The sequence below is a fragment of the Lampris incognitus genome, chromosome 7 (assembly GCF_029633865.1).
Source record: "Lampris incognitus isolate fLamInc1 chromosome 7, fLamInc1.hap2, whole genome shotgun sequence".
Lineage (NCBI taxonomy): Eukaryota > Metazoa > Chordata > Actinopteri > Lampriformes > Lampridae > Lampris > Lampris incognitus.
The window spans coordinates 53881165-53908404 of NC_079217.1; the positions used below are offsets into that span (position 1 = coordinate 53881165).

Genomic DNA, 27240 nt, shown 5'->3' on the forward strand with positions numbered 1-27240 from the left:
GCCGAAGAAGAGGCCGCGCTCGTTTGAAGGGGTGGGTTGGGACTGGATAATTGACAGGACCGGAATAACCACTGAGTGATTTCTGATCACCGTATTGGCTGAGGGTGCCGTACTTTGCGCAGCCAATCAAATGAGCCGTGGGGCGGGCCGAAGGCATAGTCGCGCTGGCTGCCGGGGAACTAAGCGAAGAGGCTGTACCGATTCGTGCCGGTGGACTAAGAAACTCCCGCCATTTCAGCGAGGATTTACCCTCTCGATTGATCCGGCTTACTTTTGCCTCAAGGATTGCTAACACGTTTTTTTTCTCCCCCCTGACCGACTGTTAAAAAAAGAAGGAATAAGAAAAAAATGCGTCAGAGGCCATCGATTTAGTGGGAACAGGCTTCAGTTCTCAGCCGGAGTATAGAAAGGGAGAGAGAGAGATAGAGAGAAGTGGACCCGCCGCCGGAGCGAGCTTTCAGCGTTGCCGCGAGTTTGATTTGGGCAGAGGTTGAGCCCCGGCAGCCTTTAGCCGGACGAGCTGAAGTTCCTCAACTTATCCAAGAGGTTCCTGCCCGATCGTTCGGCTCGTTTCAGATACAACATGTCGCCCCCGCTTGGGAATGGGAAGAGGGATGCGACGAGGCTGGCGGCGAGAAGTGTCGTGTTGTTGTTTTGAACCAGCGTACAAATTAGCCGAGCTAACCGCTACACGTTGAAAGCACCGGGCCTGCCGGCGGGTAGCGTGGGACGTGCTAAGCGCTAGCCACTGACGTTCCGGCGTACTCGGGATACATGCTAAGGCTACATTGTGTTATTTTCTACAGCCAGTTTTGCCACGCCGCATTTTAGTTGTACGGCAACCGCCAAGTGTGCCGTCTTGCGTTCGCGATGGCGCCGCTTTTGGGCCGGAAACCTTATCCGCTGGCTAAGCCGCTAGCCGAGCCGCCAGGCCCGGGTGAGGATGTGTACATCATTGAACACAGCAAGGAGGCCTTCAGGAACAAAGAGTATCCTTTCTCGTCATGTCGAAGCCCCCAAACGAGGAAGACGTCCGCCCAGCTGGCAAGCGATCTACCTGCCGCTGACTTTCCATATGTACACAACAGCGCAACCAGCTAGCACAGCGTATCTATTGGGCCGGGTGCCCGTCCATTATTTTTGTATTGTTTGCCCGCACAGACTGTACATAAAGGGTCGGCCAGCAGTCTCGCTTGTTGACGTTACGACACCTTGCTAGCTAGTGATGATCGAGTTACTGTTTTGTTTCTAATTCCGGCCACGGTGAGGAGTTTTTGTGAATGTAACATGGCATTCATCTCGTTAGAAGTTTAACAGGCTTGTTTAAAGTCGTAGTCTTGTTTTCACAACCGTAATTGTCGGAGCTACTACCACTGTCACAGGCGTATGGGGTTAGCATGCTAACGCTAGTTGCTGGGTCAGCTAGCTCCGTTTTGTAACTGTCACAATAGCTCGTCGGCTGCTTGCCGGCTGCTGCCTGTGCTCGGATGGGTTAATTTAGCTAGTGGTCTGGGAAAGCCGCGGAGAGTGGCGTGCGTAGCCGCCTAGCTTAGAAGAAACTGCCAGTTAGCACGTTTTTAGCTCATTCCCGGTCACTGATTTGGGATACCTTATCCGACCTGGATAATTAACTGTTAAAAGTCACGAATGGCTTTTGTCTAGGGAACCGTAGCGAGCAGTCCACTAACTAGCCTGCGTCTTGACGTGTTGCTGTGAAAGTATTAGCTGTGGCTTTCTGAAATGAAGAATAGAGAAGTTATTTCCCAAACGTAACGTGTAAGGCTATCACTAATTGTCCCAGTTTGTTGATTATTTTAAATCGCCTTTGTAGTCTACCAGTACACCATTGCTGGTGGGTTTTTAAGTCATAGCCGGAAGCTTCTCCCGAGGCCGCACAAAACCAATTTAAGATCAGCAACATTGTAAATCTGTGTTGGTGAATGGGGAAACTGTTAGTCGGCTGTCAAGATTTACCTGAGCCACTAGAGTACAAACTTTTCTTAAAAGTCATTAGGTACCCCCCCCCCACACACACACACACTTTACTGTTTTTTCCTTATTTTTAAGTGCTTGCATATGTCATTTGATTTTGCTATGACATGACCGAATACATAAGTTGGAAAATTATGTCCCAGCCTCTTATTTACTGACTTAAATTGGTTCACGACCCAATAAATTAGTCTCTAGTGGTTGGCTTGTGTGTTTGGACTGGGCAAGATATTGTTGGAAATTCAGATGGCCCTATCAGTACCAATTCATTTTCGATGGAGACAGTCTTCCTATGCATATGAAGTGGTCTTTCTGCTTACCTGCTTTCCCAAACCCTCTTGAATGCAGCATTTTCCTTAATAAAATGGTTACAGAGAATATGAGGCACGCCTGCAGAGGTATAGTGAACGCATCTGGACATGCAAGAGCACTGGCAGCAACCAGCTCACACACAAGGAAGCATGGGAAGAAGAGCAAGAAGTCACAGAATTGTTAGTTTTGAGTCTTAAGTTTCTACTTTTTATTTCTGTATTGCATGCATGATGTGGCATTATTAATTTAACAGCAACTGTAAGGACTTACTGTCCTTGGTGAGTAAAGTCGCAGATTCATGAAGGGCAGGCTGGACTTAACAGGCAAAGGCATGTGCATATATTTGGAGAAAGCAACGCTTTTAGTCAAGTAGCCCAGAAAAGCTTTAGTCATCTCATTTGTCTAGGAATACCCAGTTCAGTAATGGTTATAAAGATGTAGTTGCACCACAATGCAGTTTTGATTGTAAATGCAGAGGAGTATTTCATATCAGCTCAGTCGCATCATAAACGAGCACCGATTTCATCAAGTCACGGGACTTTATGCTTTCCTTTGGTTGGGTGGATATGGTAGTCCTCATTCTATTTAAAGGGCATGTGATTGAGTTAACCTTGAATCTGAAATGGGTTGGTGAGAAGGGTTTTATTTTGCCCTGCAAAAGGTGAGGGCAGACTCCAGCGTGAATTAGGATAATTTGATATCCTTCAGCACCACGGACAGTCCATCCCACCAGTGTATATTGTAAGAGAAAGGAAGCCAACCTAAGGTCTAGATGTGTCCAGGAAAGACTTCACAGCAAAGCAGTGCTCAGCTGCTTGACGCTCGGCCATGTAGGATCATGAGCTGTATGTAAGCTATGTCTATTTATATCAGGCACAAGGTTTTGCTCCCCCTACTGGGCAGTCCCAACCCTTTGTTGCCTTGTTACGTAACGCTTGGGTTCAAGCTGCAAAGATTAAACCACGATTTTGAAAATTGGCAGTGTTCGGTATGTGAAGTGATTTAATTTGACCGTGAAAGGTATCCAGTTGCTGTAACATCAAAAACCTAGATTCTAACTATTTTATGTTTTGGAGTCGACCTGGAGCCTGGATCATGTCAAGGGTTATACGTTACTTTGTATATTGAAAAACTGAGCTTTGGCAAACCCTAGCTGTGTGACAGATTCCATAATGGAACTGCCCCACATATGCTGCAGATTTTCTTCTGGTTTTAAACTCTACTAATTTTAATTTTATACAAGCACTTCACATTACAGAACGTGAGTGTAAAGGTATGACTCTGAGTAGGCCAGCCAGTTCGCTTTCAGCTGCAGTCCCCTAGCATAAGTTTGAAGATTAGGAGAAGAAACTGATGCTGATGGAAAGCATCATCACTGAAAGTGCAGCATGACGGGGACGACAGAAGCACTCTCATACTTTCGAGCCATTGTTTTAACTAGTAATGGATATATTTGTCAGTACTCTCAATACTGCCCATGTTGTGTGCATGCAGGCTGCAAGAGGAGTATCCCCAGTGGTTTGAGAAGCCAGTCCTGGAGATGGTCCATCACAACACTGTGTCTCTTGACAAGCTGGTTGAAATGGCCTGGGTAGAGATCCTCACCAAATATGCTGTCGATGAAGAGTGCGACTTCCTGGTCAGTGGGTGCTACTGTTCCTGTTTTCAAGCACATTTGTTTGAATCTTGCTGAAACATGTATCTCCAAATTAGCCCCTCTGTCTTATTCGGTTTTTGGTATATTTAACATCGCAGAGGGAACATATTGTTGCCCCAGGGCGAATAAGACCTGTAGCCCTAGAGGTATTTGTATTATGTACTTGATAAACCACAAAGGGGTTCTTTGTACATGATGTGTTAAAAAAAAATCGATTCCCCCCCCCTCATGTTTTTTAATGTCTTTGCAATGATTTCTTAAATAAGTTGAAAGTCTTTAAACACTGAAACTGAAACACAGTTTGTTTTTTTCTAGAAATCACTGACTCATTCCTATTTTCTTGTAAGGTTGGAAAAGATAAAAGTTTTCGAGTGAAAGTGGTGAAGATCCATCCCCTGGAAATCCCAGAGGGTGAGACAGGGGAGAAGAAGTTGGAGGGAGCTTGTGACTCTCCATCCAGTGACAAAGAGAACGCTAGCCAGGAGAACCAGAGGAAGGAACCTCCTCCCAGAGAGGAGGAGAGCAGGAGAGAAAGTCTCAGTGAGTACTAGTAGAGGCAGTATGTAAACAACAGGGAAAATGGGTTTAAGATAAATCCAGTCTTTACATGGGGCCTGGACAAAAGTCAAAGTTGTTGTAAAATAAAGAGGGATACCACAGTACTATTAACCGTCATCAGTAAAAGTGTTTTTATAAAGAATTTGTTGAAGCAAGTTTTGAGGACAGGTTGCCATAGAAGTCATGGAAAAATGGAGTCCACACACTAGATAATGCTCCCATGAATATTTCATGGTATACCACCAAGTGACGTTTCGAGCGTTTAAGCTCTTCTTCAGAGGTTAAGCAAAACAGTCCCCTCCCTTTAGGACAGCTGGTTTGAGGCTGAATGTTTTTGAGAGTGAGTTAGTTGGTCAAACTAGTGTTAAGAGTTGAAGTGTGACTGAAGTGTGAAAGCACATGCTGAATATTAGGGGTGGGACTCTCTAGGCACCTCATGATTCAATTCCAATTCAGAAAGCTATAATGCAATTCTGAAATGATTGATGCATCTTGATGCATCAACATTTTTGATTTCTGTACATGATTTATTTTTTCTTACTGTGTGACTACTTGCTACTTTTAAAACAGCATATTTGTAATGATCCATAATTAAAATAAACAGATGAATTTACTTCCATTATCTTTTATTAATGAAATAAAAAATGGAGGAGATGTCAACTGAAAGGTTACGTTTCCCAGCATTGCAAAGAGCCAACAAGAAAAGAAACAAAAGTGTGCCTGTAGCAGCATCCTTGTAAATTAACACGGGCTTCAGCAAGACTGTAGCAATCACTTGATAACATAAAAAGCTGCCCTCATTCACAAATAAATAAAAGATTTCAACGGAAATCCTCCTGCTATGTGCAATGAGCACAGAATCCCTCAGACAAAAAAAAACCCAAAACAAAACATTTTGTTGTATATTAAAATCAAAAAGCTTTCATAAAAAACAACATGGAATTCTGTACCAGCTCTCATACAAAACTAATGGTTTCTGTGGAATGTGTAGTAAAACAATAAATAATGGAGAAAATACAAATAATAGGCCACAATGAAATCATGGAAGTGCGACATAGCAAATGTGCTTAGCTGGTGAATGTAAGTTTTTGTGTAAGAACAGGAGTTGGTCTACATGCTCCGGTGTAAGTGCTCCGCTCTGCAGTAACTATATCCCCTGCATATGAGACACGAGCTGCCAGTCATCAGTAATAAAGTGCGCAGTTGCGGTGACATAAGGTTCTGTAGCAATGGATGTCCATGCATCGCATGTTATTACTATCCTACCCACTTCCGTCAATGATTCCATGACTTTGGTTTTGGTTTCGTTGTTGAGTGTGGGTATTGCTGTTTTCAGTGAAAAAACATTGAGATGGGATGTTGTATCTCGGCTCCAAAGTGTGCTGCATAGCGTGAAAGCCCTGGTTCTCAATGACTGAGTAGGGGCTCAAATTGTTGGCAATAAAAGTTGCGATCGACTTTGGGATTCACTTCGTCCTTTCCGAGTTCGGTGGAAGATTTGATATCACTTGTTCAATTGTTCTAAAATAACTAAAATATTTTATTTTAGTTAGACACAACTTGCGTAGTGTGGCTCTTGTCCAGGTCCCTTTTCCCTTCAACTTCATAGAAGCCAAAATGCTTCCATACGCTGTCTTTTAAGCCAGAGGGTGCCAGTTGGATTGTATCCAACTTCGTTTGCTCGCACTCAGCCATCCTTGCCAAAACTGAAGAAGTAGCCTAGCTTAGAACATAAACACGATGCACGTGTTTTACGTCTGTTACGTTTCACCATCCAGTTGGTTCAGTGGCAGCGTTCAGTACAGCCCAGTCACGAATTGAACTTTAAGTTTCCGATTATTGAGTGTTCTGCATCGAGACATAATCTTTTATGAGAGAATCTCGATGCATCTAAGAATCGACCCCCCCCCCCCCACTGAATATACAGTCATATAGAGAGGATTGTAGGTTAGATAATTTTCAGAGTCTTCATTAAAGATACCTTAAATTCATGTGTGATTGGGGGGTCATCATACGCAATTCTATGAAGAATTACAAACAAATTGAATTGAACATCTACAGATGTATATAGTATGACATCTATATATATATATATACTGGTAGAAAAGTGCCAGGAAAGACTACTACAGAAGCAATAGTTTGATGTGTGGCTTTAGCCAGCGTTTACATGAAAGTAGAAATATAATGTCCCTAAAAAAGGCTGGGGGCGGAGTAGTTACTTCAATTTTTTTTTGACCCCATTGATGATCAAACCTGGACTTATCAGTATAAAAGTGTGATCATGTACTTTTTGAGAGTCACAAAGCCAACTGGTTCTTCTAACTACTGCACAGTTAGGCATGTTATGTGTTGGCCTCAAAAGCCTCATACCTCATAGTTGACCAGATTTTACAGAGAATACAAAATTTCCTGAAATAATCAATTTTTGTGAGAACCTCAGAATTATTTTTCTTTTTTATTTCTTTACAGGTGATCGAGCGAGGCGCTCACCAAGGAAACTTCCCACTGTAATGAAAGAAGAAAAAAAGAAATGGGTGATGCCCAAATTCCTTCCACACAAGTATGATGTGAAACTAGTCACTGAGGATAAGGTTGGTTTTATCTTATTCATTACAAACCAAGGTTACTTCATTTTTGCAAGCTCATGACATTATGCTAGCACTCTTATCGCAGAACATAACGGACTTTAGCCTGCCAGCTATTTTGATTTCTGAATGATTGCTTAAGGATTGCTGTTGAAACTGGTTTAAGTAATTTCAGGCCTGCACTTTGTTTTGAAGCATGGCTGGTGGGTGATTTTCTTGAGGCAAAGAAGTGATACCTTTTTCCCCCCTAATGATATTTGCAGTATTGTTCAACAGTCTGTTCTTTATCCACATTGGCCCGAGTTGTTAATCCTCATTCTTTTTACTGGTAATAGTTTCGATTACGGGTGCCTCAACACACTGTCTGTGTATAATCAGCTTCTCACTTTGCAACTGGGGAAACAAGATATTGACAAATTAAATACTTCAAACGTTGAGGCAATTTTACCAATGTCAGTATGAAACACTGATAACTGTAGCACACAGAGTTTGGACAGAAGAAATCAGAAGTCCCTTTCAGCTTAAACCAGTGTTATTTAAGCAACAGCAATCTTTTTGCCCTACAATATGCATTTAGTCTTTTATTTCTCTGAGGCAGCTTTCTGCACTTGTAATAAAATTTTTGTAATTAAATAATGAGCAAAAAAAGCCAGCTGTATTCTTTGTAAACAAATTCTTTCCATTTGACTTCCCTGTAGGTGATCAGCGATGTCCCAGCAGACAGCCTGTTCAGAACAGAGCGTCCTCCAACTAAGGAGATCATGCGTTACTTCATCAGGCATTATGCTCTGAGATTGGGCATGGGAGAGAGTGCCCCTTGGGTAGTGGAGGATGAACTAGTTAAAAAATTTAACCTGCCCAGCAAATTCAGTGACTTTCTGCTCGATCCACAAAAGGTAAATTGCCAATTGTCAAATTCTACTTCTACTTCTACTTAAAGGGCTACAGTTATTTCCTCCCAAACTCATTTTCTTTGTGCTTATGTTTATGTTTTGAAGTTTTTAGCAGAAAATCCATCAGCAAAGCGCAAAAGTTTGACTTCCTCCGAGGGCAAACCTAGCAAGAAACTTAAAACCTCTGACACCCCGAGAGAGGAGTCAGGAAATGAGAAAGGAGAGGAGGAGGAGGAGACGAAGAAGAAGAAGAAAAAAAGCACTCTCACCATGCCACTGAGTCCAACTCTTTGGGGGCACATGCAGGTTACCCAGCTTTCTTATCCATATTATAAGTCCTTATTGGACTTTGATGGTTATGAGGTCTGGCTTAAAAAATAGAGCTTTATGCAAAGTTTGCCAACCCCTTTTTAAATAAAATGTTATATTCTCTTTATGTTTCAGAAAATGAATGGCACTCCGCTCAAGGTAAAGAATTCTGGATCCCCTAAAAAGGGAGAGGGCAAAAATGCAACTCCCTGTACTCCAAAATCTAGCAAAAAATCTGGAGACAAGAAAGATGGCAAGAAGACCGGAAAGAGTGGTGACAAAAAAATTAATGGCCTTAAAGCCTCTAAAATGGATGGTAAATGTGGTGCTAAGACACCGAAAATGAAGCAAATGACTCTCCTGCACCTGGCCAAAAGCACTCCTGTTGGAAGCCCTAAGAAGAGGGCCCGCAGTATTAGTGTGGGGACACCTAAACTGGGAAAGCCCCTTCCCCCAATGGCTCTTCACCTTCTTCGTTACTATAAAGAGAACAAGGGCAAAGATGACAAAAAGAACGCCTTGTCCTCCCTCATCTCCAAGGCCGCCAAGGCCTTGTCCCAGGAGGATCGGGGTCGGCTGCCTGAGGAACTGCAGGAGCTGGTGCAGAAACGCTGGGAGCTGCTTGAACAAAAGAAGCGCTGGGCAGCCATGAGCGAAGAGGAGAGGCAGGAGGAGCTGAAGAAGAAGCGTGAGGAGCTCAAGGAGAAGCTGCGGGAAAAGGCCAAGGAGCGGCGGGAGAAGGAGATGCTGGCTCGCCGTGAACAGTCGCGCCGCTATGAGGACCAGGATATCCAAGGTGGTAAGAATCTGCCGACATTTAAACTGGTAGACATGCCTGAGGGGTTGCCCAACACCCTCTTTGGCGACATAGCTATGATAGTGGATTTCCTCAACTGCTACGCAGGGCTGCTGATGCCCGAAGACCAGTACCCCATCACCTCTGTGGCCTTAATGGATGCACTAGCAGGGGACAAATCTGGTTTTCTCTACTTGAACCGTGTTCTGGTGGTACTACTCCAGACACTGCTACAGGATGAGCTTGCAGAGGGATACAGTGAGCTGGACATGCCTCTTTCAGAGATCCCCCTCACTATGCACTCTGTGTCAGAGTTGGTACGGTTGTGTCTGAGGCCGAGTGACTCTCATGGTGAAGAAAGCGGCCAGGGTTCGGAGGACTGGGGAGCTCTAGGGGATTTTGATGATATGACCAGCGAGTTCCTGGAGAGACTGGAGACTGCCGAGGTGTTCGAGCTAGACTCCCAGGAGAAGGTCAGCCTGCTGGTGGCTCTGTGCCACCGCATCCTCATGACCTACTCTGTTGAGGACCATGTTGATTCCATGCAGCAACGTTCAGCTGAGCTGTGGAAGGAGCGCCTGGCAACTCTCAAGGAGGTCAATGACCGCAAGAAGGCAGAGAAAAAACTACGCAAAGAGCTGGGTAAAGGTAGGTTGTTGTGTAGGGTTTTTTTTCTCCACTAAAAACTGAAGTTATGCCTATAACATCGAAATCAAGTCTACCAATGAATAAAATCAGTTGTGCATTTGAAATAAAGTTTCTTCTTTGGCAATTATATTTTATAGGATAACTACTTAATGGAAAATCACAAGGAAGCTTTTGTTTACAGCTTTGAAATACCAGTGCAGTTAGTGATGCATCAGTATGTTGACCTCACTTTGCTTTCTCTAGAACTGCTGTTTTACGATACCTTTTTTTTCTTTCCCCCAACGCCTAGTCAAAGAGGAGGGAGAGACACCCAAAGCAGAGAAGATTGAGAAGAAGAAGGAGGGGAGTGCTAAGAAAGAGGTCAAGAAAGAAGTGAAGGTGGAGCCAGAGCCAGAGCCTGAAGACATGATCAGCTCTGTAAAGAGCAGGAGGCTGATGGCCATGCAGGTTAAGAAGGAGAAGGAGGAGCAGGACAGGCAGAACAAAGGTAAGCAGTGCTGCCCACAGAGTTTGGGTCACTTAAGTCACTCTAAAAGGTTTACTCAGAACTCTTTTTGACTTCAGAATGATTACAGTAGCCCTTTAGTTTTTTTTTAAAATCTTTTTTCCTCTGTATGTTGAATAAAATGCAAATCCTCAAAATAATTTAATAATTTGCTCTTTTGTGTAGAGCATAAAATGGGGTATTGAACATATATTTCTACTCAAATCCCTTTTCTGGGGGGCCTCTGTAGCCGAATGGTTACAGCGCATGTGGTTACACAGTCACAACATCGCCAATTCGATTCTAGCTGGCGACCTATGTTGCATGTCTTACCCTCCCTCTCTCCCCCATTTCCTGTCTACCTTTCCACTGCTACTGTCTAATAAAGGTAAAAAATAATCTAAAAAAAGAATCCCTTTTCTGTCCTGTTTTGATGAAATGTCCTAAAGTTTGGATTTTCCCTCTCAGAGCGCATGGAAAAGGAGGCAGAAGAGGAGCGGAACCGTAAGCAGAGGGCTGCTGCAGAGAGGACATTCCAAGATGGTATAGCCAAAGCCAAACTTGTCCTGCGCAGAGCTCCACTGGGCACTGACAGAAATCACAACAGGTTAGGGTCACACACATACAAATTTTCTGTGACTCTAAGACTTGGGATGCTACAAAAGGCTCCTTTCAGACACAAAACGATTTGCGCTGCTCTCGGTGCTGGGCTCAGCACAGATCCTTCAAACACAATGCAATTTGCAATGTGCTCACCACTGGGTTTCAGTGCGGAGAACAGAGCAAAATAGGCGATGTTTTCAAAACTTCTGGCGGGACTTTTCAAAACTTCTAGCAGGACAAGTTTGTCATTTTGTTGCCAAAAAACTGAACCAATTCTCAATTAAGAAACTTTAATAGGTCTGTAGAGCTATTGAGAGGGAATACTTTGTAAACCTATAACAAACCTAAGCTATGTTTATCATAGGCTACACATTGCCTGCCTACAAGCTACCAGACTATTAAAACACCTGACATGCGTGCTTGGTTGGAAATGTGTTTCTAAGCGAGGGCTTTTTTCCTGAGGTCTATACAATCGTAAACTTGTACAATTCGGGGAATTTTGACACATATGATATTAACTTTTACTCCACTTTGCCTTCCGTGCCTGGCTGGGTGCCTTGTTTCTATTGGCTGTGCAGGTGTTGGGCACAGGAGCTGTGCTGCGCCCGCATTTTGCTCGACACAGCGAAATGCCATCGTGGTGTGGCGCAAGCCATTGGAAATAATTGGTTTCAGAGCGCAGTGGTGCTGTTGTCGCGGTGTCTGAAAGCCCCATAACCCAAGCCCTAACCCTTATCTTCTGAGGATTTGTTAATTTCACTGATCAGTGGCATAATACTTTTACAATTGTAAAGATAGTTAACAATATTTATTGCTCTTTTTGTTGTCAAACCAAATATACGTTGGCAAACAGAAAAAACGAAAACCTTTTTAACTGTCCTTAGAGGCTCTTGTTTATAAGAATGACACAAGTTATGTTGAGTTACTTATTTTACCCAATGGATGTCCTTGCAGGTACTGGCTTTTCTCGGATGTGGTTCCTGGCCTTTACATTGAGAAGGGATGGGTGCATGAAAGCATTGACTACAGCTACACCCTCCCTCCTGAGGACAAACCAGCAGAGGTTGAGGTAGAAGACGACGAGCAGGGTAGGTCCTGTTCTGTCACTATGCCTCTTTCTTTTTTGAATATTGCAGACCATTTCATAACATTCTATCAAAGATGGTGTGTCTCTAAGCCATTCACATATTGGCACGCTTTGGAAAATGGCTTTTACTGTATTTGCAAGGGATGCACCAATATCACTTTAACCGCCGAAACTTATTCTGAGTACAAATCTTTAAGTACTGGCCGATAACGAGTGCTGATCCGATCTCTTACTTTTGGTGAACATTGCAGATTTTCGCCATTATTTTTGGGGTCAGTGGCCAAAATAATTGACAATTTTTTTCCTACCATTAAAGAAATACAGGCTTCCATGTGACATAAAGCCAATAAATCAAGCCATTTTGCTTTTATTTGACTTTTTTTTTCTCATGGTTTTTGGTATTGGATTTTAGTCTTGGGTAAGATCTCTTAATACGATACTGTATTTTAGCCTGGAATTGAAACGATAATATTGGTGTTAGTGCATCCCTAGTACTTCCTGATTCCTGATACTTTCCAATTGATGTTATTTTGCAGATTTTTTTTGTTTTTTGTTAGTGTGGTTTTTTTTTTCCAATTATTTGCCCTCATTCAAATTCTCATCTTTTCCAGATATTTCTTATTGTTTAATGCACATTCCTGACATAGACGTTGTGTACAAGTGTTCAGAATTGTCATTATTTTACTTTAGTTAGTTGCAGAGAATGTGGGTTGCCATTTAGATTTAACTTTATTTTGTTTCTTTTCTCTCTTTTTTTTTTGCAATTATTTGTCCCACTCATATCCTGGAGCTTGGAGGAGAGAAACATTTAGATTTTTTTTCATGTCAAAATAACTATAGTTGATCCCAATTGCAGGAGCTGAGAAAGAGGATGATGGCAGTACAGATGGTGCTATGAGTGAGGTAGCCCAGCAGGGGGCAACAGCAGATGTCTGTGTGGAAACTACGGTTCCCAAGCAAGGACAAAACCTCTGGTAAGAGCAGAGCAGTCATATGGTGCATTGCTATTTTCCTTCAAACTTTTCTCAAAATGTGCAGCATTTTTAAGTTTTCTTAGTCACGTGGCTGCAAAATTAACTCTTACGCTATAAAAGGTGACGTACTCCATATAATGCCATTGATAGCCAACTTTGTTAGAATTTTTCAAGTCTAGCTTGTAGACTATAGTTGACTTTAATAATTCTTTTTTTCCATCGCAATGGATATAGGTTTATATGTGACAACCCAGGTGATCTGGAAGAGCTGGTTGAGAACCTTCATCCTCAAGGGGTCAGAGAAAGTGAATTAAAGGTCAAGATAAAAAGCAGGTAAATGCATACGCATAAAGAAAGCAAATACTTTTTCTATTTCTATTTCATTTGCGAAAACAGCACATCTATGATTGACTAACTTGGAAGCCAGTCTCCCCTTGCCCTACTCCTCCTATTCCTATCCACTGTTTCTGCATGCTCGAAACATGTGAAAAGGGAAGGTACACAATTGCACACGTTCTGCTGCAATGAAATGAAGAGGGATGGACACAAATTCTGTTTTTTACAAGCACTCACTGCTTGTGGTGTAATTATTCTTTGATTTTAGATGTCTCTAAATTTCCATTTTTTTTGCTGGTGGGTCACAACATCCCCCACCCCTGGCTGATTACCACCACATGCGTATTCCAGACATGTGAGAAACATTGGTAGTTCAACTAAAAGAAATGTGGAAATAGGACTGTTATGAAATTCAGTCCATGTCATAACTAGAAAATAACCAAAAACAACTATGAAGCACTGTCTAAGTGTGACCTTTTAAATAAGATTACGCTGTTATAGGGAATGGATTAATGTAGATAAAATTGAATAGTTTGAAGATTCTAATACCATTCCTAATATAGGTATCAGGATATCCTCCATTCCATCCATCTGACTCGTAAAGGAAAGCCGGGCCTCAGGACCTGTGATGGCCACCAGGAACTACTCAAGTACCTGCGCAGTGACATCCAGGAGGTGGCCTCGCGACTCCAGAAGGGAGGCCTGGGATATCTTGATGACAATGCAGACATTGAAAATCAGGTGATTGTTCAGTCTTTTCATGTACAACATGCAGAATCCTTATAAGATTTGGGAAATATTTTTGTATTTTTGTTATGTCTGACAGAAAGGGTAAAGGCAAATTTCAGTGGCTTCGGTATACAAAACCTGTGAATTGGGTTATGTTTGTCATAGAGGCATTGAAAAACATTCTGGCTAGTCATATTGCCATATTGTGAACACTTAATTCCAACAGCTGCAAGAACTATTTCTATGACCTGCAGCTTCTGACTCCTGTGTGTGCCTGTGTGTGTGCGTGCTTGTTCTGTCCTGTCCTTTATACACAGGTGTGTAAAATGGAGAGCCTCAAAGAGTTTGGTGAGTGCATAATCACCATTCAGGCCTGTGTAATCAAGAAGTTTCTGCAGGGGTTCATGGCCCCCAAGCAAAAGAAGAAGAAGAAGCAGGGAGCAGAGGAGAGCAGCAAGGCTGAGGAGGTGGATGAGGAGAAGAAACTGGCGGAAGAGGCCAGGGTGAGATGGGAGTTCTTTTGGACTGTGTTTAGTACAGTCTCTTACCAAGAAGGAAACCAATAGGGATCTCTAAAATTTAATAGATTGGAGCTGATGGGGACTTACTGAAAGTATCCAAAATCATTGTGGGGCTGGCCAATCTTACATTCTGTCTCTAACAAAGAGCTAATCCGGAGCTTTGCATATATCATGCCCTGAAAATTAACTTGTTATATAATACTTGAATTTATAATTCTGTCCATTTAGTTTAACCCACAAGTGCTAGTTCTAACAACCAACAACAAAGCTGAATTGCACCTACTAGGTATAAGCCATTGAATTTTTTTTTTCTTCTGGCATGTGTAGTTGACAGGATGTGTAGTCGGAAGGAGGTCAAGGTGGTTGAATGAGCAAGTACAGGAAAGTATACAGAGGAAGAGGTTGGTAAAGAAGAAGTGGGATAGAGAGATGAAGAAAGTAGACAGGTATACAAGGAGATGCAGCGTAAAACAAAGACGGGTGGCAAAGGAAAAGGCGTATGGTGAGTTGTATGAGAGGTTAGACTCTAAGGAAAGAGAAAAGGACTTGAACCGATTGGCTAACAGAGGGACCGAGCTGGGAAGGATGTGCAGCAGGTTAGGGCGATCAAGGATAGAGATGGAAATGTGCTGACAAGTGAGGAGAGTGTGTTGAGAAGGTGGAAGGAGTACTTTGAGGGGCTGATTAATGAAGAAAATGATAGAGAAGGTTAGATGATGTGGGGATAGGAATCAGGAAATGCGGTGGATTAGCAAGGAGGAAGAGAGGGCAGGTATGAAGAGGATGAAGAGTTGAAAGGCAGTTGGTCCAGATGACTTACCTGTGGAGACATGGAGATGTTTGGAAGAGATGGCAGTGGAGTTTTTAACTAGATTGTTTAACACAATCTTGGAACGGGAGAGGATGCCTGAGGAGTGGAGAAGCATCATACTGGTACTGATTTTCATGAATAAGGGTGATTTGCAGAACTGTAGCAACTACAGAGGTATAAAGTTGATCAGCCACAACATGAAGATATGGGAAATAGTAACAGAAGCTAGGTTAAGAGGAGAGGTGACAATTAGCAAGCAGCAGTATGGTTTCATGCAACGAAAGAGCACTACAGATGCGATGTTTGCTTTGAAAATGTTGATTGAGAAGACTAGAGAAGGCCAGAAGGAGCTACATTGTGTCTTTGTGGATTTAGAGAAAGCATTTGACAGGGTGCCGAGAGAGGAGATGTGGTATTGTATGAGGAAGTCAGGAGTTGCAGAGATTTATGTAGGAGTGGTGCAGGATATGTATGAGGGAAGTGTGACTGGTGAGGTGTGCGGTTGGAATGACAGATAGGTTCAAGGTGTAGAGGTGGGATTACATCAAGGATCGGCTCTGAGCCCTTTCTTGTTTGCAATGATGATGGACAGGTTGACAGACGAGATCAGGCAGGAGTCCCTGTGAACTATGATGTTTGCGGATGACATTGTGATCTGTAGCAAGAGTAGGGTGCAGGTTGAGGAGAGCCTGGAGAGGTGGCGGTATGCACTGGAGAGAAAAGGAATGAAAGTCAGTAGGAGCAAGGCGGAACATGTATGCGTGAATGAGAGGGAGGACTGGTGAGGATACAAAGAGTAGAGGGGATGAAGGCGTATGACTTTAAATACTAAAAACTGTCCAAAGTAACACGGAGTGCAGAAGAGAGTAGAAGAAGAGAGTGCAGGCAGGGTGGAGTGGGTGGAGAAGTGTGTCAAGAGTGATTTGCAACAGAAGGGTACCAGCAAAAGTGAAAGGGAAGGTTTACAAGAAGGTTGTGAGACCAGCTATGTTATATGGTTTGGAGACAGTGGCACTGATGAAAAGATGAGGAGGCAGAGCTGGAGGTGGCAAGAATTGAAGATGCTAAGATTTTCATTGGGAGTGATGAAGAAGGACAGGATTAGGAATGAATATATTAGAGGGACAGCTCAGGTTGGACGGTTTGGAGACAAAGCAGGAGAGGCAAGATTGAAATGGCTTGGATGTGTGGAGGAGAGATGCTGAATACGGAGCTGCCAGGGAAGAGGAAAAGAGCAAGGCCAAAGAGGAGGTTTATGGATGTGGTGAGAGAGGACATGCAGAGGACAGGAAGAAATGGAAACTGATGATCCACTGTGGCGACCCCTAACGTGGGCAGCCGAAAGTAGTAGTAGTAGTTGACACAATATTTCACTTTCTGTGCAAACTTATTGTAATGTGTTGTCCACTTTCTTTCATTAAGTTGCTATTTTGAGTTGAAATAAGTGTCCAACTCTATTCTCTCAGGTGGCAACTGCAGTAGAAAAGTGGAGGGCTGCAATCCGGGAGGCACAGACCTTTTCACGTATGCATGTGCTGCTGGGCATGTTGGACGCTTGTATAAAGTGGGACATGTCAGCCGAGAACGCCCGCTGTAAAGTCTGCCGTAAGAAAGGTACATAGTTTACTGAATTACACTAACTACCTTAAAGATTTATTTGCTGAAAATGATCATTAGTAACTGCTCCAGTCTAAAGGAAATTATCTCATTTTGTTAACTATTTTGAAAGAGTTATAGGGGAAAAGCAGTTATTCTATTGAACTGACAAAAACATAAGTAGACTGCCACTATCCACTCTAACCTAAAGAGGTGGTGGTGGTTTTCTTTTTTTTCTCTTTCTTGCTCATGACACAATCAAAGGTAACTTTGGCAGTAGCATTTACTGTAACCCATTCCAGTTGTTAAAATGGTCGATACGACCCTCAGTTTAGTAAGTGCTATACCACACCCATCCAGTAGGTGCTTGACTCCTCTTTGTTATGAACCACAAGTCTTTAAAGCACCTCAGGACAATGTTCATTCATGTAACCCTGAGAGTTAATGGCATTGAAATGATCCCAGTAAAGCAGCCTTGTTGACCTCTTCCATTCTGTCCCCTGTGAAGTTTCCAAGCAGACACTCTATGTGCTCCTGCTGAGCGAGATTAGCCCCAGATCCCAAAAGGGCTACAGCAGAAGTTGCAGTGAAAGGCAAAATAGTGGTGTTAGGCAAGTTCAGATGCAGCCCCGCTATCTCACAGGTGAACCCATACTGATAAAACAAGGATAAGAGCTGATCATCTTTCCTAGCATTACAGAAACACTTGGCAAAGTTTTCAGGCAGCATTAACCATAACAAGAAACTAAAGGATCCGATAGTGTACACAAGAATTTAACTTTAGATACATATGAATTTCTACTGTGGAAACACAAAGTGTAAGTAATATCTCAAAGAAATGTCTTCTAAATGCATTGAGCTTAAATTGATGTCTAGGATGACTTGGGTGCTTAGAGTGCTTAGAGCGAGAGATTGGTGATGGGACAGCAGCAGCTATGGCAGTGCACAAATCTAAAATAATTTACACTGATAAATATCGAACGTATAGGCAAGTCCAGGTTAAAAGAAAAGTGGAACTATAACAGTCACTTCTTCTGTCTCTCAGTCTTATGTATATTGATCCATTCCAGGTGATGATGAGAAGCTCATCCTTTGTGATGAGTGCAACAAGGCCTTTCACCTCTTCTGCCTGCGCCCAGCCCTCTATCGCATCCCTGCTGGGGAGTGGTTGTGCCCGGCCTGCCAGCCAGCAGTGGCCAGACGCTGCTCTCGAGCAAGGTAACTATATCCGCCTTACATCAACTGGAGCATGTGCAATTGAAGCTGTTGTTTTCCCCCTTTTGGTCATATATGTTAATCAGTATTTTCCAGGAAGAGGGAAGCATGGCTAGGCTGCTGTAATTCAAGTCAAAATTTAGATCCTACTTAATAAGAACTTAATCCAGAACTTTACAATAAGATAGAAGTTAATTCCTAATTTAATGTGTCATTTGTCCTGTGTTGCTTATCCTTTGCGCAGGATTCAGTTGCAGGGTTGACTGCTGTTATTGTCTTAAGGATAGTACTCATAGATTTATAGTCACCATAAATTTAGATATCATAGATTTATCATCCGCTCAGTTATCAGCTGCATTGCTGAATCCCTATTTTAACAGCAGCTTGTCTGCATTTCAGGAACTACAATGAAAACACAGATGAAGAGGAGGAGGAGGATGATGATGACGATGAGGAGGAGGAGGATGATGAGTATGATGAAGATGATGAAGACGAGGAGAATGACTACAAGGCGATGGGCCACAGCTGTAAGTTGGCAATGGAGGAAAATCATTGAAACTTTAGCTTACGTTTCACAAAACCATTTTAGTAATGTTATCTTTACTCATTAAAGGTTGATGTGATTATAATAGTCTGAACAAGCGTAGTAACATGCATGCAGTATTGTAGAGTTGAGGTCACAGCACAAACAAAGTATGACCTGGATAAGATGCATACATGTCTCTGTAATTTGAGCATACTCCATTTTCACTTAATAAGGATACCAGATTATTGGGAACTTAACATGGCATGTTCTATGCCTTTGTTTTTTTCCCTCTGAGTTATATCAGAACATTATTGTGCATCAAAATGCAATCAGTGTGTGAATGATTGCATGTTTGATTGGCCAGAAGTACACATACATGTACATATGCACATTTATTTCATTTAATGAGTCCCTTGGTTTATATTTAAGGTTCTGTAGTCTATCAACAATGAGTATCAAAAAATTTTTTGAGTAAAATCCAGGGGATATATTGGGCCTTCATTAAAATAGAAGGCTCCATTAAAAATTGCTCAATTATGGTCATACAGTCTTCATTGGATTACCTTTTAGACATCTTGATGCAAATCTCGTTTTTGTTATGTTGCAGGCCAACATCTCAAGATAAAGAAAGCATTTTAGTACAGGGATAATTTTTGGGAAATTGTGCCCAGGATTTCGGGAGGTTGGAATGAGAGGAATGCCTAACGGGAATTTGATCCCTCTCCTCGTCCCTGCCTTCTTTGTCTGTCTTTGTCCCTCCGAGCCCTGCTTTGATGTTTCAGACCTCTCACCCTGGCTTGACTTAGAGTATGTGGCAGGGTGATCCCTCTGTGAGTTCAGGCCTGCCCATCAAGGTAGCTACAGGCTGTTGTGTTTAGTGGCTTGAAAGAGAAGCTCTGTGACACTTCATGTCTGTCCCTTCATCAGTCTAGCCCTCCCTCAATCCCTCCCTTTTTCTCAGCCAAGAGAACATCGAGAGAAGCGTTGCTGCTTGTTTTATCCCATTGCATTTCAAGGTCACTTGGCACATCCCCTTTAATTTTATCCATACTGATCAGTCTGCTTGCTCAACAGTCAGATCGACTTAAATATGGTCACTAACTGGCTAAAAAGAACTGGCTCAACGGGTAGTATTCGTCCAGCACCAAGAATGCTTAATTGAATGTGGATGGCATTCTTTTACTATTTATAGTCCAACATTTTCAGTCAGTTACAGTTGGCCAGTTGCTTGCTTTCAATCGGCACCCAGTTGAATGAATCAAAGGCCCTATTTAGATGTGATCAATATAGCCATTGCTGCACAAGTTCAAGGACAAGTGTCTTTGTTTACCTTCATTTGTATGGCAAAGAGGTCAAGTTTAACAAAGGTCAAGTTTATAATTGAGCTTGAGTCATGAGTTTAGAAAAATAATTTGTCTTGTAAAATGCTAATATCAGCTGGAAAACTTTGAGCTCCACCAGCCAGGGTCAAACATAAATGAATGATCCCTCGAGCTGAAAATAAATCTGATCCCAGCACTGCCTAACATTTTTTCTAAACTACTGTATTGTTGTCACAAAAACTTTGTCTAGACAACACTGTCAAGGCTTGAATAACTGATACCTTGCAGAGAGTCCAAATCCCTAAAAGTTATTTTTGTTTTTGGGGACAGGCATTCCACATGAAATGGCCTACACCTAGTAAGCCATGGGTATGACTCCCATCATTTCTGTTGAGCAAAAGTTAATATACTGTTGCCGAATTAACTGTTGGCTCTAGCACATGTGGCCAATGTATTTTTAAAATGGGAAAGGACATTCTTAATCTTGGTCCTTCAGTTTTGGGGCACTTGGATTATCTTGGGCAACCTGTAAAGACCCACACCCCTTAATATGCCAAGCTGGGTTTTCTCTTTTTGCTTTTTCCTGTCGTTCTGATCACATTTCTGATTATTACTCTACAGTGAGACCAAGAAAGAAAAATAAGCAGTCATCATTACGTTCCAAAGGCTCCAAGAGCAAATCCAAGAAGCAGTCTCCCCCTAGCAGCCGGAGTAGTAAACAGAAGACCGGCCCAAACAGCCCTGTGGACATTGATGAACTGGTAAGAAATGACACAAATGTGAACGCAGGTATTAACGTTGGAGAACAGTCTATTGGCTAACTTTGTTTTGTGAACCTCATAATTCAGTAAATCCTTGACCCGACCAGCCATTTGCCGTGTTTCCATTAGTTGTCAAGCGAATTTTAAGTGAACTTTTGAAATGTCACAAAAAAAGAAAAAATGCGAATTAGGTGCGTTTCCATCAACTGGTTTGGAGTGAATAAACGAGGCTATGCAAAGCGTAGTTTCATCAGAAGTTGGCAGTATAAGCTATGTTACGTTACACATGGCTGTAATAAATAGAGTAGAAGAACTAGAGGTTGCGAACTGGAAACCCGGAAACAAAATCATTCACCTTGGCCATCTACGAGAGAAAATGGAGAGAGGCCGGGCGTCCGAGTAGCGTAGCGGGCTATTCCGTTGCTTACCAACATGGGGATCTCCGGTTCGAATCCTCATGTTTGCTCGGTCGGGTGTCCCTACAGACACAATTGGCCTTGTCTGTGGTAGGGAAGCTGGATGTGGGTATCTGTCCTGGTCACTGCACTAGCACCTCCTCTGGTTGGTCGGGGCGCTTGTTCAGGGGAAGGGGGAACTGGAGGAAATAGCGTGATCCTCCCACGTGCTACGTCCCCCTGGCGTAACTCCTCACTTGTCAGGTGGAAAGAAACAGTTGGTGACTCCACATGTATTGGAGGAGGCATGTGGTAGTCTGCAGCCCTCCCCGGATCGGAAGAGGGGCTGGAGCAGCAACCGGGATGGCTCGGAAGAGTGGGGTAATTTGCCGGATACAATTGGGGAGAAAAAGGAGGGAAAAAACTACCCCCCCCCCCCCCCCAAAAAAATGGAGAGAGGTTTTCAGGAATTTGTTTCAATTGAGCAAGTTGTGTTTGTTCGTTAATGTCAGCTAGTATTGGTCATGTTTCATGCTTTCCAGAAATGAAGACAAAGAAATGCAGTGATTCTAATGCATGCAGCAAGGGCCATATCACGATGCCACCAGCAGAAACAGCCGATCACTATGTCAGAACTTATTCGGCAAAGGTGTTCCCATCTCCCATTCAGCAGATTAAAGTGGCCATATCATGCTCATTCCAGCGCTGTATTTTTATTCTGCAGCTCTACTAGAGCAGCTTTGCATGATTATCAGTTAAAAAAAGAAGAAAATTCTTATTTATCTTATACTGGTTCTTTATACAGCCCCTCAGTTCATCCTTTGTTTGAAACAAGCTGTTTTTGTTCCCGCTCCTTTTTCTCCCCAATTGTACCTGGCCAATTACCCCAATCTACCGAGCCGTCCCAGTCGCTGCTCCACCCCCTCTACTGATCCGGGGAGGGCTGCAGACTATTACATGTCTCCTGCGGTACATGTGGAGTCGCCAGCCGCTTCTTTTCACCTGACAGACATAGCGCGTGGGAGGATCACGCTATTCCCCCCAGTTTCCCCTCCCCCTCGAACTGGCGCCCCAACCGACCAGAATAGGCAGTAGTGCTGTGACCTGGACACATACCCACATCCGGCTTCCCACCCGCAGATTCGGCCAATTGTGTCTGTAGGGACGACCACCAAGCCGGCGGTAACACGGGGATTCAAACCGGCTGTTGGTAGGCGATGGAATAGACCGCCACGCAATGGAATAGACTGCCAAGGAAGCCGTTTTGGCTCTTTTTAGCTATCTCTTTAAGGCCACCCTCCCTAAAAGCCCACTCCTTTCTTCTGATTGGCCAACTTCCAGAAGCCTGCCAGGAGGAAACAGCAAGTGCTTTTAGCACCACCTCATCCTTAGGGGGAGACAGCTCAACAGCAAAACAGAGTTCAATACAACACCGGTGTAGGAGGTTCCATGAGCAAACTATAAACCTACTAAATAACATAATTTCTTGTTGTTTATTGGAAATGACAACTTCTCAAATCCATCCGTACATGTTTGAGCTCGAATACGTTCCGAAATATGAGAGTGGACAGCACGAAAATCCATAGCAACAAAGATTACAACAGGACGTCTCTGGTATATATTATGCTCTCTACCTGCTAATTGTGTGACATAACGGTGGATTTCAATCCAAAGCTGTTTACAAAAATGTTTCTATATATGCAACTGTCAATCGATGTAGTGTGGGAAATGCACCAAGATGCTGACTGAAATGGAAATACAAGGGTTACGTAGCTAGCCAGTAAAAATTATCCTGCTTTTGCCAAATGACTATATTAACTCCCTGCAGTGTCTTGTTATTTGTATGCTGGAGTACATTAAATGCCTTTAATATTACTCAAGTGGACTTTTTTGCGAGAACGTGTACATACATTTAGCAAGAAGACTGTAGTTTCACAGACCTTTGGCTTTCAGATGTCTTCGCTTGAGCATAGCTGCTTTTGGGATTATAAAAGTTATAGTTAATTGCTTATTACTTGAAAAAGAAATCGTGTTTGGGAGATGGTGACATTTATCCTCAGCGGTTGAGTAAATAACACCAGGATTTTGAGCAGATATGGTTGAAATAAAGGCATGTAATCTGACTGCTTGGTGCACGGCTGTATTGTTTTGTGCAAATCGCCGTTGGCTCCCTAAGTAACTTTAGCTTCATTATATATGCCCATTGTCTGCACTGAAACTGTCTTCACAAGCCATATTTCATCTGTTTATTAATGCAAGACAAACATTTCAGTGATATAATGTTAATTACAGTTTCTGCTTCTGACTTCTCAACACGCCCCTTTACAGATAGAACAGCCCGTCTTTTAGCACTAGCCTAGCCGAAGAGCCAGCGTGAACAAACAGACACTTTGGCATATGGCTGTTGTTGGCCCGAAAAAAGAAACTATCCAATGTCGTCTAGTGCTTTCTTCTTTAGGAAAGGCGAACAAATTGAAAATCCAGCATTGAACTGTGCCTGGTTCAACAAGCAGTCCTCAGTAAAATGAAGGGGACATAAAAGGTTGAGGTTGTGCTGCTGAGGACTGGGGGTAAAAAGGAATTTTAACCACTGATTCTTCATTTCATCTTCCATTGGAAGTCCATACAAAGGGAAACTGCCTTCGCACCGAAGAAAACGGCATCTTCTCAACATTGCGATACGCACTAACCAAACTCTTCCCCGGTGTTGCACCAAAATCTGTGACCTGTCCGCTCTACTGAACTTTACTTGAGGGCGGGCCAAACTAGCTGCTATACGGGCATTATGAAAATGACTTCCATAGTGACGTTGATAAGTAACGGAAGAAAACACTGGACTGTAAATGAGCCGTTTCAGGCTGTTTGAAAGACTAACCCCGTTTGGCATGGGCTCTGGGCTTTGTAACGCTTCAGACGTTTTACATGCACCCCCAAACTCTGTAACACACTAAAGGGAAGGGGAAAAACCCAAGAAGCATGATATGACCTCTTTAACTCCTTCGAAAAATGCAAAAACCATCTCATGTGAGCGTAAAAACTTTTTTGTGAAATTGGAAGTTTTTCAGAATTTGACTGAACAAGCAAATTACAGCATATTTGCAGTTTGAGTTTCTCAACTTCTGTAGATTGAACTTAGCTAGGGAAAAAGACATCCACCCAATATAGTGTTTACTAAAAAGGCACTGCCACGTTGAGGGGGAAAGAAGCGGAATACTATGAAAAGGCCTTTTGATTTTCTCTTTGTAAAGTTGTGAATTTTGTGTCCTTGAAAAGATAGTAATAAAGGACCATGAATGCACAGTTTTTGTAGCTGACATACAGAAGTTTATTGCAATTGTAAAGGAATCCTTTTCACATTTGTCAACTGTGACAGTTCACATTTAGTCGACAAATCTAACTTTGAGTGTTTTCTTTGAGGTGTGTTGATGATTATCTGTTCGTATGTGCAGGTGCGTCAGAGCTCCAGGACAGGTGTGCGTAGGCAAGTGCTGGAGCTGGAGAAGTGTGAGGAGATCCTTCAGAAAATGAATAAATTTCGCCACAGCTGGCCATTCAGGTGAAAATTGCGTGTGTGTTTGTGTGATTGGTCCATAAGCTGGCACTCACAAAATTAGCAATTTGCTATAATGACGTAACACACAGTAACTAGCAATGTCTTGCATCATATTCAAGACCACCAAAATATTGGTAAGGCCAGTGCTTTTCAGAGTTTATGCTAGGATCTAGAGCTGGGTCATCAAGTAATTAAAGTGCAGTTCAGAGTTGTATTTTGTTACTTGTGTTGAATATTTAAACATCTTCAGATAGTACCTGCAGTACAATGTATGCTGACAAAATGCTATGGCACCTTGTCTCATCTGAAAAAAGTAAATGCTGGAGTGCAAAGATGCATCTGTTTTGCAAGTAAACCTGAGAGAACATTAAGGACCACTATGTGGCCTTCAACTCTCTCTCTCTCTCTCCTCCCCTTTTTTAGAGAGCCAGTGTCCCACGAGGAGGCAGAGGACTACCTCGACATCATCTCTAACCCCATGGACTTCCAGACGATGCAGAGTAAGTTCAACCAGGGATCCTACCGCCATGCCCAGGACTTCCTGGAGGACATGAAATTGGTCTTCTCCAACGCTGAGGAGTACAACCAGGAGGGCAGTCCCGTGCTCTCCTGCATGACCAAGACAGAGCAGAGCTTCATCGAGCTGCTCCACAAGCTCTTGCCTGGCCTAAGCTACCTCCGCCGGCGTTTACGCAAACGTGTCAGCCAAGCCCTCGCCACTTCTGAGGAGGAGGAGGAGGAAGACGAGGAGGAGGAAGAGCAAAAATCGAAGAAGATGCAGAATGGAAAATCAAACAGGTCCCAGAGAGAGACAGCAGGTCAGGGAAGAAAAACCAGGCACAATAAGAGACAGATGGATGAGGAGGAGAGCGAGAGTGAAGAGGAGGAAGAGGAGGGCAGGAGGAGGAGCAAGCGGGCAACTGCCATCTCCAACAAGCGGGATTACAGGGAGCAGGAAAGCGATAGCGAACGGGAATCACGGAGAACTCGGCAGAGGGGACGGCGGGAAGATGCTGGGGGTGCGAGTAGTGATGAGGACAGGTCTAGCCAGCGACATTCCAAGAGGCAGAAGCGCTCGTGAAGTCTAGGGTGCTTTTTGTTGTTTTGTCGTCTTTTTACTTTTGATTTCCACTCTGCTTTTCAAAAAAAAATAATATTAAATAAAAATAAATAAATAAATAAAAAGATTAAGAACCTCCAACCTCCTCCCACAGCCAGACAAATGGGACTCGGTTCAAGTCTTTCTGTGATTTGAAATTTGATGTTTGTATTTTGGAAAAACAAATATGGGGGGAGATATAAAACTGATTTATATTTGTAATACATTTACTAATGGTGAACTTTTTTTTAACCAAGCAAAGTTTGCATTTAAAATGAGGACTTTCTCTGAGCTCTTAAAAGACTTAATTTGATTTGAATCTCAAGCCCATGAACCACCTTACTCCCTACAAAGTCTAAATTTGGCTTGTTGTCCCAGAAGGTTTGAAATGGTAAATAATAATCGAATCGTGTTTCATACATTTATATTTGCTCCACATGACCCTGAGACGCCGGTTTGCAGTCTTTTGAGAGGTCCGTTTTATCTTCCCTCAGGCTACACACAAACACCCATCACTTAACTCGGGTATCATTGAATGAAGTTTTAGCTGTACATTTGTCTTGCCCATTTGCGTTAAGATTCATAGTTAGTGTCAGTGATTTAAAAGTACTATTTTGATGTCCACGTTGCTTAATTAAACCCTCTCTAGACTGTCATTTCTGTCCTGTCAGGAAAAGGGGGCAGATCACTGACATGAAGCAGATCCTTTTTATCACTTGGCATCTTATCGTTTAAAATCATTGTGCTAATAAAAGTCGAAGGACAAAGGGTTTTTTTTCTTTCCTTTTCTTTTTCTTTTTTTTTTGTGCTTATTTTTAACCTACCCCTCATCCCAAGGCTTGGACACATGTCTGTCACTAGACAGAAATGCTTTTATAGGTGCTTGCAGAGATCAGGAATCAGGAACACTTTTTCATTTCACTTCATGTACTTGTAATACACTTGAAGTACACTTGTACTACTTTTTACTTCTAATACACGTAGTACTACATGTACTAGATGTTACTGAGATGGTGAAACTTGGCTTGTTGGGTTAGTCCTGAAAATTGAGTTCTAAACTTTGCGATGGACTGGTGGCCTGTCCAGGGCGTTTCCCCGCCTTCCGCCCAATGACTGCTGGGGTAGGCTCCAGCATCCCTAAATAGGACAAGCGGCTTGGAAAATGGATGGATGGATGAGTTTTAAACCACGTACTGGTGCCAAGATGCTAAATTGGACTAAAGTCTACTTCTTGATGTAGAGCTTACCAACCCTTAAGTGTCCTGCCTTATTAATGGAATTGGTATTACGATACCATTCATCGGTACCTCCCCACTTCAAAGCATAAACCAGATATGCCAAATGCTGCAGGATCATACTTAAAAAAAAAAACAAAAAAACAAAAAAAAACACATACACTTATAATTTCTAAAGGATAACCTATTGTAACCAGTGTTTAAAATGACAAATGTGATGTTGAGGACAATGGGCATTTTGACATC

The 27240-nt window shown here is 42.7% G+C and overlaps 1 protein-coding gene across 2 annotated transcripts; it reads left to right on the forward strand.

Annotated features, from left to right (window-relative positions):
• Positions 1–203: 203 nt before the first annotated feature.
• Positions 204–26526, forward strand: baz1b (bromodomain adjacent to zinc finger domain, 1B). 2 transcript variants are annotated; one of them, XM_056283840.1, is made up of 21 exons: positions 204–989; positions 2364–2480; positions 3796–3940; positions 4306–4498; positions 6986–7107; positions 7800–7997; positions 8100–8300; positions 8439–9747; positions 10037–10234; positions 10700–10838; positions 11789–11922; positions 12778–12895; positions 13130–13228; positions 13795–13972; positions 14278–14463; positions 16759–16906; positions 17959–18106; positions 18503–18630; positions 20573–20712; positions 24557–24663; positions 25084–26526. In XM_056283840.1, the coding sequence occupies exons 1-21, from the start codon at positions 871–873 to the stop codon at positions 25739–25741; spliced, it is 4785 nt and encodes a 1594-aa protein (XP_056139815.1). In that variant the 5' UTR covers positions 204–870; the 3' UTR covers positions 25742–26526. The 2 variants fall into 2 exon arrangements, with proteins under 2 accessions (XP_056139815.1, XP_056139816.1); XM_056283841.1 differs by lacking the exons at positions 24557–24663; positions 25084–26526 and adding an exon at positions 21650–21743.
• The last annotated feature ends 714 nt before the right edge of the window (positions 26527–27240 follow it).